Genomic DNA, 12278 nt, shown 5'->3' on the forward strand with positions numbered 1-12278 from the left:
TGGCCTTCTGACCGTGGCCCCTCCTCCCACTCCTTCCCGTCCAGCCTATCTAGGTGAGGGACACTGGTCTCCTTCCTCATCTCCACCCATCCCTTCCCTTTGGCTTGGCTTTCTTCCCCTTGCTGGGTGGACTGGCTCGGCTTCCTGCCACCTACACATTGGTTGACCAGAGAGCTGAGCTCACTTCTCAAGGCCGAGGAGGACGGGGGTGGGGGGAGGGGAGGGACCACCTGAGGCCCCAGACCTGAGAGAAAGCTGGGGACCGCACTAATCCTAGCACACAACTCCCACCTCTCCTCCCAGCGAAGGAGCTGGACATCCAGTTCCTCCACAGGGCTTCAGACACTCCAGTCCTGGCAGGTGGCCTTCCCGTCCCCAGCTCTTCCAACTCCCATTTTGAGCTCCTTTGACCCACTACAGTGAGTGGGTTTCTTGTGAATTCTCTGAGCCATGAGATTTTGTTGTGGGGTGTGGCTGGACAGGAGGGCCTGCAGTACGCCAACTGTCTCCACGTGACCCACATCCAGTGGGGCTTTGTCCGGGATGCCCAACAGCTGAAGCTCACACAGGGCAGCCAGATCTGTGTCCCTGCTGCTCTGGGCCTACTTGTTCAGTTACTCCATACTGAGATAGGACTATCAAAACCTTGCTCAGTGCTCACTTTGGCAGCACATATACTAAAACCAGAACGATACAGACAAGATCAGCACGGCCCCTTGGCCCCTTGTGTCAGGAAGACACTCAAATTCATGAAGTGTTCCTTTTTTTTTTTTTTTTCTTTTTTTTAAGACAGAATTGCTAAGGGCTGGAGTGGTACAGTGTTTGCCTGGCATGGGTGAGGCACTGGGTTCCATCCTCAGCACCACATAAAAATAAATAAAAATAAAACAAAGGCATTGTGTACATCTACAACTAAAGAGAGAGAGAGAGAGAGAGAGAGAGAGAGAGAGAGAGAGAGAGAGAGAGAGAATTGCTAGACCAATGGCAACTAGAGATGACACTAGAAAATCTCTTCCAAGACAGGATGGAGCCCAGTGAGAACCTGGGCACAGGTGTGATGGCCCTAAAGTCAATCAATGCACAACTTCCTGACACCTGTGCCCAGGCTCCAGCAGGGGAGTGGGCTTCAGTCTAGAGGCTTAGAGAGCCGGCTTTCTAACTGTGCCTCCTGGTGAGCGCATCTGCCAGCCCACAAGCACTGCAAGCCACCTGGGAACTGCTGGCCCACTTAGCTCTGCAAGCCACCAGGTCATCATCACACTCACATGGCACTGACAGGACTCAGCCATCTACAAACAAGCTTCACACAAAAAATTCTATTTCTGTACTTAAGAAAACTGTTAAAGTCGGGCTGGGAGAATGAGAAGACGATGAATATCTCAGAAACAATTAGCAGAAAATATTTAACTAAAAATTTAAATTTATATTTGAACAGCATGGATTAGAACTATTAATTGATTTGCACATTAAATTTTCTTTATTTAGGGCTGGGGCTGTGGCTCAGTGGTATAGCACATGCCTAGCATGTGTGAGACACTGGGTTGGATTCTCAGAACCACATAAAAACAAGTAAATATGTAAACGTCCATAAATAACTAATAAAATATTTTTTTTAATTTCTCTATTTAAAATACAAAAAAAAAAAATTCTTGCTCAGATGGTGGGCTTATGAATTTCTCCTTGCAACTCCATCAGTTTGGTTGTAGCACACAACTTCTGGGAGTGACTTTGTGGGTTGCCTGCTCCCTGGGGATGTCTGTTGTCACTCAGTACATTTATCTTTGAACTCAGTGCTTCATCTTTGTTTACCCCAGCTTGCTCCTGCCCTGGGGCCTTTGACCAGCTATCCCTGAATACAATGTACCTCCCCACATCCCCCCCTCCTCAAGGGTAGCGTCCAGTGCCCAGAGCCATCAATAGACAGCCTGGGGACCAATGAGCCATCAGTAGACAGCCTGGGGACCAATGAGCACATGGACACTGGGTACTTGGACTTCTGGCCTGTCTAGAGAGGGTACCTGCCCCTGCAGGGCCAGGCCAGGGGCTGGGAGGCCACAGGGGATGGCATGGGGCCCAGGTCTTCATCTGCAGCCATGCATGCCTCAACAGGACCTGCCCCAACCTGAGGGACCCCAGAAGGTCTGGCCACTGAGCAGACCCCAGGGACCAGGGCTGGGCTGGCCAGGCCCAGCCACTGGCCCAGAGCTCTAGGCCTCCGCCCTCCCCAGTGCAGAGGGAAGGCTGTTATCAAACCCAGGTTCACCCCGTACAGTAAGTGAAAGCAGCCGTGCCTAGCTGTGCCCCAGACTTCAGCGACAGGCGTCTCCATATTGCCACAGACATACCCCAAACTGCCATATAGACCCCATGCAGGTCACACTGGCCACACCTTGGACAGAGAGAGACATGAGGACAGTGGCCATCACACCCTGAGGGGCTTGCTGCTCAGCTGTCCAGGCAGCAACTCTGCAGGGAAGAGCCAGGTTGTCGGAGGGGAGAGGGCCCAGCGTCCCACCCCAGGAAACACATGCGTGCACACACTCAGACGCCCTGGGGACTTCAGGCATCTGCCCACCACCCACCCTCAGTGCACACTCACACTGCCGGGCAGTGCCCTGCAGAACCGCACGAGCTGCCTCTGGGCTCAGACCTTGGCAGGACCTGCTCAGAAAACTGGCCTTGCTCCAGGGGCCCAGCACATCACCCAGGGCCTGCCCCAGCAGGTGCCACCCCCACCCTCCCAGGGCAGCGTGGGCATGGGGCCTAGCTCAGCCCTCCAAGCTCTCCCCCAGTCCCATGACCGCCAGTCAGCGTTGGAGGCCCAGGGAGCCACAGGGTCAGGAAGCAAGAGATGGGAGGTGGCACCCAAAAGTGGGACTGGCTGCCGGCCCCCAGAAGCTGTGAGAAGGCCAGGCTGGGCAGAGTGCTGGAAAGGAAGTTACAGCAGCATGTCCCCAGGCTGGCCCAAGGGTGTCCCTTCTGCCTGTCCCAGCCAGCCTGCACCTGTCTGCCACGAGGGACCACACACCCAGGGAATGTCTGGGTGGCAGGAGGGGTTTTGGAGGTGACGCCTGGGCTGAGCAAGAGCAGGACAGGGATTCTTCTGTGACATCTAACTGCCCTGCAGAGTTAAGTGGTCAGTAAATGCTGGTTGGTGGACTTTCTGGTTGGGCACCTGTTCATACCCTACAGTGTACTTTCAGGATTTAGTAAACTGTACTCTCATTTAAAAAAAAAAAAAAAGAGTGGGGCAGGGGAGCAAGTGCCCACCTGGGGGTGGCGACCACTGTCCAGTGTGGTCCAGGAGCTACCAGGGTCAGGGGCCATTGTCTGGCTTGGGGGGCAATGGCCAAGCACGTCTCTACCCTGTGATCAGTGGGAAGCCCCCGGAGTGACAGGACCCACCCCCGTCTTCAGGACTCGAGCATAATTAGTAAAGGTGGCCCCCACACACTGGAATCGTCCCTTCCTTTAAGGGCAGTCCTAACACACAGCAGGGTTGGCCCTCGAGGATGTCATGTGAGTGAGTGGCCCCGTCACACCAAGAGACACCAAGACTCAACTCCCCAAGGGGCCTGCAGCCACCAGTTCAGGAGCAGAATGGGACTGAGGGTGGTTGGGGCCGAGAGCTTCTGCTTGGAAGAAGGCCCTGGAGATGGACGACGGTTGGCTGGAAGGTGTCACGCACAAGCTTGGAGCACTGAGGTGCACTCTGGGAGGCTGAGAGGCTCAACCTGCAGGGCGGGAGCCAGAGGCCGAGCAGGTTGTTGGAGGGAGGTGGCAAATCAAAGTTGGAGGGTTGGGTCCTGGGTGGGAAATGGGCCTGGAGGCACCAGACCCCCAAGGACACTGGCAGCCAATGTTTCATCCAGGTCTCCCCTCCAATGGAGACCACGGACCCCAGAGGTGGGACGGGATAGGTTCGGGTAGGACGGCCAGGGGTTTTTGCGGCTGGGGAGGAAGCAGCAGGGAGCCACAGAGCACCCTACACTTGGCTGACAGAGGAGGGACCCACACCCAGCGTGCCTGGCCGCAGGCTGGGGCAGCCAAACAGGGCAGAGGCCCAGAACAGGCAGCGAAGGCCGACTGGGAGGCACAGAGGAAGGGGGCTGTGGGCGCGACCCAGTGGCCACAGTGGGGCCTGGACTCTGCTGGGGACCTGAAGGGTGGAGGGACTTGGGGGTTCCATGGGTGGAGACCAAACTCACACAGGAATGGTACAGCCAAGTGAGCTGCGGGTGTGGTCCCTCGGGCCATGCGAGGTGGGGGCCCAGAACATGCCCACCCATCCCTCTGCTCAGGAGGGCCTGTTGGCCAAGGGAGCCAGGAATGTTCCAAACCCTCAGGGAGGGGTTCTCCCTGGGTAGAGGCTGAGGGATCTCCCAGGTGTGGGTACCATCTGGCAGAGGCACTGAGCAGCCGAGTTACACCCTGGAGGTGATAGTCAGGCGGCAGGGAGGCCTCCATACGGCCCTGGTCCCCAGGATGGGACAGGGCTCACCCGGCAGAGCAGTGGTTTTCAGGGGAGGGTCCCAGACCCCTGCCCTGACCTGGGGACCCAGCAGTACCCACAATCAGCAGCTCTCATGACAACTCCCCCAGACAGTGACCCCCCATCTGCTGAGTTCAATGCGCAAGTGAGACGCGGCTCTATGCCCAAGGCTGTGGGGTCCAAACGCCAAGCCCAGTGGGGAGGACAAGAGCCAGGGGGCACAGTCCAGAGCCAAGCACAGGGGCCCTCCATTGGCCCAGCAGGCTCCCTGACCTGGGCCTCCTCACTAACAGTGCTCAGCAGAGGCCGCTGTGGACGCCAAGCCTGGGCAGCAGCCTCGGCTCCAAGAGTCATGTTCATGAATGCTAATGGACGGGACACTGGGTACTGGGCAGTGAGAGCTGTGGCCCACCAGGGTGGCAGGTGACCACAGCCTGCTGTCGGCCCCCCTGCAGGGGCCAGGCACCCACAAAGCAGCTCCTACACCTGCACCTGCTCAGCTCTACGCTCTGAACCAGTGGGAGGTGGCTCAGACGAGTGTCAGTGTCAGTCACCTCTACCAAATCTCCCTGGGGGGCAGGAATCAGGAAAATGTCCCAGGGGGCCTCCTCCAGTGCTGCAGACACCCTCTCAGGGGCGAACCTCAGGTCAAGGCTGGCTTCACACATCGCAGGACAGACAGTGGGTCCAGGAGAGGAAGAGGTCATGGGCACTTACAGAGCAAACGCCTTTTATTGAATTCACAGCTGGGTGCAAATGTGCCACCAGGACCGCCTTCCCGTGGCCCTGGAGAGCCTGAGCGCAGGGACCTCTGGGCCACAGGGAGCCCCGCAGTGCAGCTACCTGGCGGTCCAGGCTAGAGGCCAGCCAGCACCCAGTGGCCCGCCCGGGCACAGGCGCCTGCGCACAGGCCCATGCCCCAGGAGCTCTGCCCCAGAAGGACACAGACCACCAGCCCCAGGGTCTCCAGCAAGCAGACCACATGCCACGCTTCCCACGCTGGGCTCCTTACGAAAGGCCGGTTGCCCACACTGGGATCCACAGGCAGACGCGCATTTAATAGACTGCCCTTCTGAAACTCATTTCAAAATAGAGAGCTCTCCCCGAATTGTAAAAGCCATAAAAATGCAAAATACTTCTTTAGGAAACATTGAATCAAAATCACACCTCATGCTCAAAATAGCACAAACCTATTTCGGCCATCACCTGGCGCATGGGCCCCGCCTGCCCAGATTCAGTTGTTCTCAATCTGTTCCAGGTCCAGGTCGCCACGGTCCAAGGGGAAAATGCCCTCCTCCCCAGCACTGTCCCAGTCACTGGGGTCCCCACTGCTCCCTCCCTCGCCTGTGCTGGCCACTGGCTCCCTGGAGGCCCAGGAGCTGGTGGGGCAGGGCCCGGGAACCCTGGGGCTGGAGCCTGGCGTGCTGGTGCCCACTGGGGCCTGCGAGCCACACGGGGAGGACACGACTGTCTTCGCCTGGGCCTCGTCCTCGTTGTCGTCCTCGCAGTCCAGGGAGCAAAGGCTCTTGGAATTTTTTAAAGTCTGCAACAGAAAAGACACAGGCTGAAAGCACTCCCCGCAGGCCACGGGCTGGTTCCAGGGAGACAGCAGCATGGCTTCACCCACACCAGAGGCACAAGGCTGGTGGGTGCCTGGCACCTGACGAGCCTAGCTACCCAGGGGACTCGGCAAGAGCTGCATCGGGAGCCCTAGTCTTGTACCCAGCAGACAGACCAGCAGGGAGGGTCCCATGTGTCCGTCCAACAGCATCCCCCACCCAGGGCACACTCTGCTCTTCTGCTCCCTTCACCTCTCAGCCATCTGGGCCTCACCAAGACAAGTATGAACCCGCACAGGACCTGACCGCTCACCTGGCTCACCACGGCTTGTCACCCAAGGCCCACCCACTTCCACCTGGTCTCCCACTTTCCTCCTCTCCTCATGGTTGGTCATTCTTCAAATATATGTCTATACAAATACTTCCCCTCTTAACATCCAAGACACACACAAGAGGCCACCAACCACCCTGTCCCAAGTGGGTGCCTCCCAGCCCTGTCCAGGTCCCCAGGCTGCCCAGGGCGGCAAAGCCTCGGCCCTCTGCTGAGAGGCTTCGACACCTGCTAGCACCACAGCAGCTGCCCCCCTCCTCACTGGGCCCTGCTCAATTCAACCCCCAATCTGCACCCCATAGTCCCTGGACCATCCCCATGCCCAGCTAGGCTGTGTACTGGCCCCCAGCAACAGCCATGGACATTCCACCTCAAGACTGCACTATAGAAGCCACTTCTCGACATGAACAGGACTTGGTCCCAGTACCACTTCCCAGCCTGCAGCTCAGTCCAGTGATGGCTCCCTGGACCCACTGACCACCTCGGCCTCCACTGCAGCTCCACCTGCCCAGGTGTCGACTGCTCAGGGTCAGACTCATGCTGACTTCAGACATGTGTCATGTGGTTGGACACGGGGCACAGACCACAAGGACACACAGCCCTGGGCTGGAAGCCAAACTGGCACAGGACCTGACCAGCTCTACACAGCCCAGCACCCTCCCCACACCTCGATTTTCTAGAGGCTCTGGCTGCTCACAAGACAGCATCTGCTTCTGGGCAGAAACTCCCCAGACCCACTGGGAGGTGAGGGTAAAGGGAGGTGAGCACACCCTCCAGGGTGCTCCTGATGAGTCAGCGCCTGCAGGGACCCGCCCTGAGTCCAGTTCCCCCAGACCCAGCTCCCCCAGAACCAGCACCCCAGACCTGGCTCCTGTAAGGATGTGCCCCGAGACCCAGCTCCCCCAGACCCAGCTCCCCCAGACCCAGCTCCCCCGGACCCAGCTCCCCCGGACCCAGCTCCCCCAGACACAGCTCCCTCAGACACAGCTCCCCCGGACCCAGCGACACAGCTCCCCGGGACCCAGCTCCCCCGGACACAGCTCCCCCGGACCCAGCTCCCCCGGACACAGCTCCCCGGACACAGCTCAACCGGACACAGCACCTAGAAGGACGCTTCCCAAGACACAGAGCTCCGTTTCCTGCTCTCATCGCTCAACTATGAAAAGTGAGCATCTGAGGAGTTACACCCCAGAGAACCAAGTCCTCAAAGACAAACGCAGCCACGCTTGGGCACGAACAAGGGTGCATCACTACTTTTTCTCAAACCAAGGTGAGCTGGACCCCATGCCACCTCCACATGCAACCTCCACTGGCCGGAGCGCTTGTCCTGTCTCCCCCCGGCCCTATTGGTCAGTGGGGCCACACTGTTTACTGCACCAGCTTACAGGGACACTGCATTTCAGCCCTCAGTACAGACGCCAACCTGCTGGACTTGTGCATAAATCTGACAGACACACAGGAACCACTGCGGGGTCCTGTCACCTCTGTGACCCCAGCTGTGCAGCTTAGGCAGGAAACCAGCAGCCTCTGAGGACCTCCAGGTGTGGACAGGACAGGATGGCTGCTCCAGGAGACACGAACCTCACGCAGGGCTGGGCCGCAGAGAGGACACTGAGGTTCCCGGGGAGACCACTGCACTGACACCATCTGCACACCTGGCCTCGTCCCCAGGACTGTCCTCCACTTCCAAGCAGAGAAGCCTGACAGAGGCGTGGAAAAGCAAAGGCCAGATTCGGGTTCTAAGCAGCGCTGTCTCCAGAGCGCCTTTGGCCCTAGGCATGACACAGCCTGTGGGGACAGACTTGACTCCTGAGGCAGGCTGGCACGTGGTCAAGACTGTAGCACCATCATCAGGTGAGCTGGGGGAAGAAAGGGCGGCCTCCTAACACCATCCCAAGATCACTTCCACACATGTCCAGGCTGGGCTCACCACATCTGCACTGACCCACCTGCAGAGGCCCCAGCTTTGGCCAAACTAAGACGCTCAGGTTCACATTCCTGGGAAAGTACTAGCCCTGCCCACCATCCAAGGCTACTCAGGACCAATGCTAACTGTCCACAGGCCCAGCAGCCCCTCTGCAGGCCAGGGCTCTAGCCAGGGCCTAGCCCAGAAGAGTAAGCCACAGTGTGGCCAAGAAATAGCAAAGACATTGGGCAAATGCACAAGAGCCTCCCTCCATGGCCAAGAAGAGAAAGGCCAGGCTGTTCCAGGCCAGGGGCCTGCAGGCCTGCGCACATCCACACCAAGGGCCACGGTAGACATGGTCAGACGGGTGTGTCCACAGGCCTGTGCATGAGCACGCTACATGTATGTGATGAGGAAGCAGGTGTGGGAAGCACATGGACCCCTGGTCCCTGCCACCTCCGCTGGCACCTGCCGCAGCCTTGCCCGAGAGGAGCTACACTCTCAGGAGTTTCTGGTAGAGGGTCGGGGCTGGGTGAGCACCTGCACCCCACATGCAGGCCTCTCCAGGCAGGGACTCCCGGGCCTCTATGGGACTCGAGCCTGAAGAGACTCCAGCCTACCCGATGCCACAGGAAGCCCAAGGCTGAGGGCCACACCCCATGCATCTCTGAGAGCAAACCCAAAGAGGGAGCAGGAAGTATGGCGGCCAGCAAAGACAGCCTGCCCAGCAAGACACAGGGTGTCGCAGAGACAAGATGCCCATCACTCAACACAAAGAAAGATGGGAGAGACAAGCAGGACACCAGTGACCTGAACCCAGGCCGCAGGGAGGGACGGCACCCACTCCTCCTGGCAAGTCAGGGCTGCAGGAAGGAGTCGGATGAAGACAGGGATCGAGGTCCCTAGAAGCACAAGACAGTAGCTAGGGTGGACACCAGGATGGGGCCACATGCCCCTACCATGGCACTGGAGAGGCAGGAGAGCCAGGCCACAGCACTGCCGCAGGAGGCCTGCGGCCAGGATGGCGGGGAGCAGGCAGCTTCTCATCCCACTTCTGCTGCTGACCATGCTTGCAGGTACCCTGCCACCGTCTGGGGACCTGAGGCCATGGTGGCCCTGCTCAGGGAGGCCCGCGCCTTGCTATGCCCACACTCTACCTTTGCCCACCTGGCACCCAGGAGCCGCCACACTCCCAGGGGCTCAACAGAGTGGGGGCCTGTGCACGCAGCCTAAGACACTGGCTCCGTCGTGACCCCGTGTGGCCCCAGGCAGCTCCCTCCACAGGGTGGCAATGGCCTCTGAGACAGCACTGGCTTGTCACCGTGTCCACCTTCACATGTGTTTATCCAACGTGAAGATTAAAGTCACAAGTGACTGACGGGACGTGGAGCAGGTCCTCAGGGCTGTCTGCTGGCTCAGCACTGGGGACAGTGCAGACAGAGAGCCCATCGGAAGGCCCGACTGCGGGAGACGACTTCGAGAGGGAGGCCAGCCCAAGACAGCCCTGTGCAGGGAGGCAGGGGAGGGCCAGCGGCAGCACCCCTCACCTGTGCACACGGCCTGGTGCAGTCCTGGGGAGAAGGTCCAGAACAGGCGCAGGGACAGAGGCAAGGGCACGCACGAGCCTCTGCTGGGGCCTGCAGGCCCAGCTCAGAACGCAGCTCCTCTACCCTGAGTGCTCAGGCTCAGCCCCACTGTGGTACCGCTGGGGGGCCAGGTCATGGGCAGAGCCCCCCCAGGGGGAAGTACCCTGCAGAGGGCTCAGGGGAACCAGCCAAGGCCCACTGACCTCCGTCCCTATGCATAGGAGGAACAGGGTGGTCTCTCCACAGGAGGCACCAATGCTGGGCCTCTGGACACCCAGTTAGAGTCCAGCCTCCAGACCCAGGGAGCCTCCGCATCCTCATACACCCAGACACCAGACCGCTGTTGCTGCTGCTGTTTTTGGTGATGCTGGGGAGGGAACCCAGAGCCCAGAACATGCTAAGTCCACGCTCCACCGCTGAGCTCATCCATAGCTGCCAAACTGCAGAATTCTGTCACAGCACACAGACTAAGAGGGTCTCTCTCTGGGGACAGCGAACTGTGGTAAGCTTTGAGGACTTCTGGCTTCAACAAGAAAGGCACCTGAGCGTCCCAGCACACGGCGTTCACGGGGGCTCAGCCTGCTTTCCTCCTGACTCTGAGGCCCAGGACAGTGGTGACAGCTCACAAACCTTGATTCCCATGAGCACAACACCCCAGGGGCTTCGTCACCCATGTCCAGCCCAGCTGGCCTTAGGTTCTCTGGATCCCACAATAATTACTGACCAGCTGCTAACTGCTATCTTGAAGGCTTCCAGGCCTAGATGAAAGGCCATCAGGGAGCAGTTTCCTTCTGCACCACAGACGGGAGTAGGTTCGACCCTGCAGGGGGCAGCATGTGCCACCCTGGAGATGCTCTGCAGCTCGGAGGGCGCACCCTGTGGGAAGCCGGCCCCTGCTTGCCCACCACTGCAATCATCCACAACGTCCAGGGCAACTTCCACCTTGGACCATCGCCTGGCTGTTGAAAACAAAACTATTTTCCTGTGAAAACAGAGTCCACGTGGGGCTCAGGGCAGGCAGTGTGTGTCTACCTGCTGCTGCCTAAAGCCCACCTTAACCCTGCCCAGTGCAGGCCCAGAGTGGAGGCTCTGGTTCCCTAGGCCAGGCCCTACCTCCTGCTGCAGAGGCCAGGGCCTTGGTGCAGGAACGTCCAGCTCTCCATGTCCAGGTCCTGGCTGAGCTCTCTGCCCATGGATACGGCAGTGGCCACCTCTAAAAATAGAGGCTTCTGGTTCCCCATCACGACCAACCCACTGTGGCCCTCACCAGACTCCAGCACACCCAGACTAGGGCTGAGCAGACAGCCCTCCCGACGCTCCTTCAGAAGACTGCCTGTCCTGTTGTGTGGACGCAGGCCCCAAAACCCAGTGAGGGCAGCCACTGCAGAAGGCCCAATTACAGCTGGAGTGACAGACGAGCGGGACAGCCACCAGCATCCAGAGAGGCTTCCTGGGGAGACTCCTAAGGCGCAGACAAGGCTGGATGCAGGAACCACAGGTGTCCCTCAGAACCACCTCCGCCCACAAGTGACATCTCAGGGTCCAGGCTACTCCAGACTCACCCCGGTACCTGAAAACGCAGCACCAAGCATCCGGGTGAGCCACATGGCACGGCACCGGCATGCCTGCTCCTTACGTTGAACAGCTGCACTTCCTGCTGGGCAGGCTACTCCGGCACCAAGAGGGCTGTGAGGCAGCAGGCTAGACCAGCAGGTGGAGAGGCAGGCATGCGGGACTCTGCACCCAGGACAACCAGGCTGGCCGGGAGTGCTGCAGACAGGTCCCTCCAGCACAGGGCCTTGGCCACAACCCTCACAACAGCACACACCTCACTACTGACAGCATCAGGAGGAGAATTCACAAAGGTCAAGAGGGATCTGACCATGACATTACCCAAAAATGAGACCCTAATTAAAACAGACCCTTTATGACAAAGACACAACTTCCATAAAAAAATAAGTAGAAAATCCTAAAAGATGTGTAACCATTAAAGAAACAGAGCAGCGGCAGGTGCCCCAGGCCCAGATCGAACTCATGGGCGAGGCTTCAACTCAATCAGGAAATGTAGGCAAAGCGTCCTCAGGGCACTGCTCAGAAGGGCCACAGGCCCAGGCCAGGAGAGACTTCTGACCACCTGTGCAACCAGAGCAGAGAGCCCTGCGGAGACTGCTAGCACTTGACAGAAGACAGAGACGCAGGTCCAGAGGCCTGTGGGAGACTGGCCCCAGGAAAACAGGCTTGGTACCAGGACCCACAGCCACACCCAGAGGCCACAGGAAGCCGCGTACAGCTGTGGACAACGTGGAGGGCAGGGCTGCCCCAGGAGCACAGCCCATTGGAAGTAACCCAGCAGCCTCAGGGAGGTGGGGGGTGGGGGTGAGCGCAGGCAGCTCAGATTGCAGCT

The 12278-nt window shown here is 59.0% G+C and overlaps 1 protein-coding gene and 1 pseudogene across 7 annotated transcripts in view; one reads left to right on the plus strand and one right to left on the minus strand.

Annotated features, from left to right (window-relative positions):
* The first annotated feature begins 653 nt into the window (after positions 1-653).
* LOC125611005 lies at positions 654-769 on the plus strand (annotated as a pseudogene).
* Positions 770-5205: 4436 nt separating this feature from the next.
* Positions 5206-12278, minus strand: part of Fam53a (family with sequence similarity 53 member A) — a 30049-nt gene continuing 22976 nt past the window's right edge. For all 7 annotated transcript variants that reach the window (XM_048784026.1, XM_048784024.1, XM_048784027.1 and 4 more), the window contains one exon: positions 5206-6035. In XM_048784026.1, coding sequence (XP_048639983.1) covers positions 5727-6035 — 309 coding nt within the window. In that variant the 3' untranslated portion in view covers positions 5206-5726. The remainder of the gene's footprint in view (positions 6036-12278) is intronic.

This window comes from Marmota marmota, unplaced genomic scaffold (genome assembly GCF_001458135.2).
Source record: "Marmota marmota marmota unplaced genomic scaffold, marMar, whole genome shotgun sequence".
In the NCBI taxonomy this organism is placed as follows: domain Eukaryota; kingdom Metazoa; phylum Chordata; class Mammalia; order Rodentia; family Sciuridae; genus Marmota; species Marmota marmota.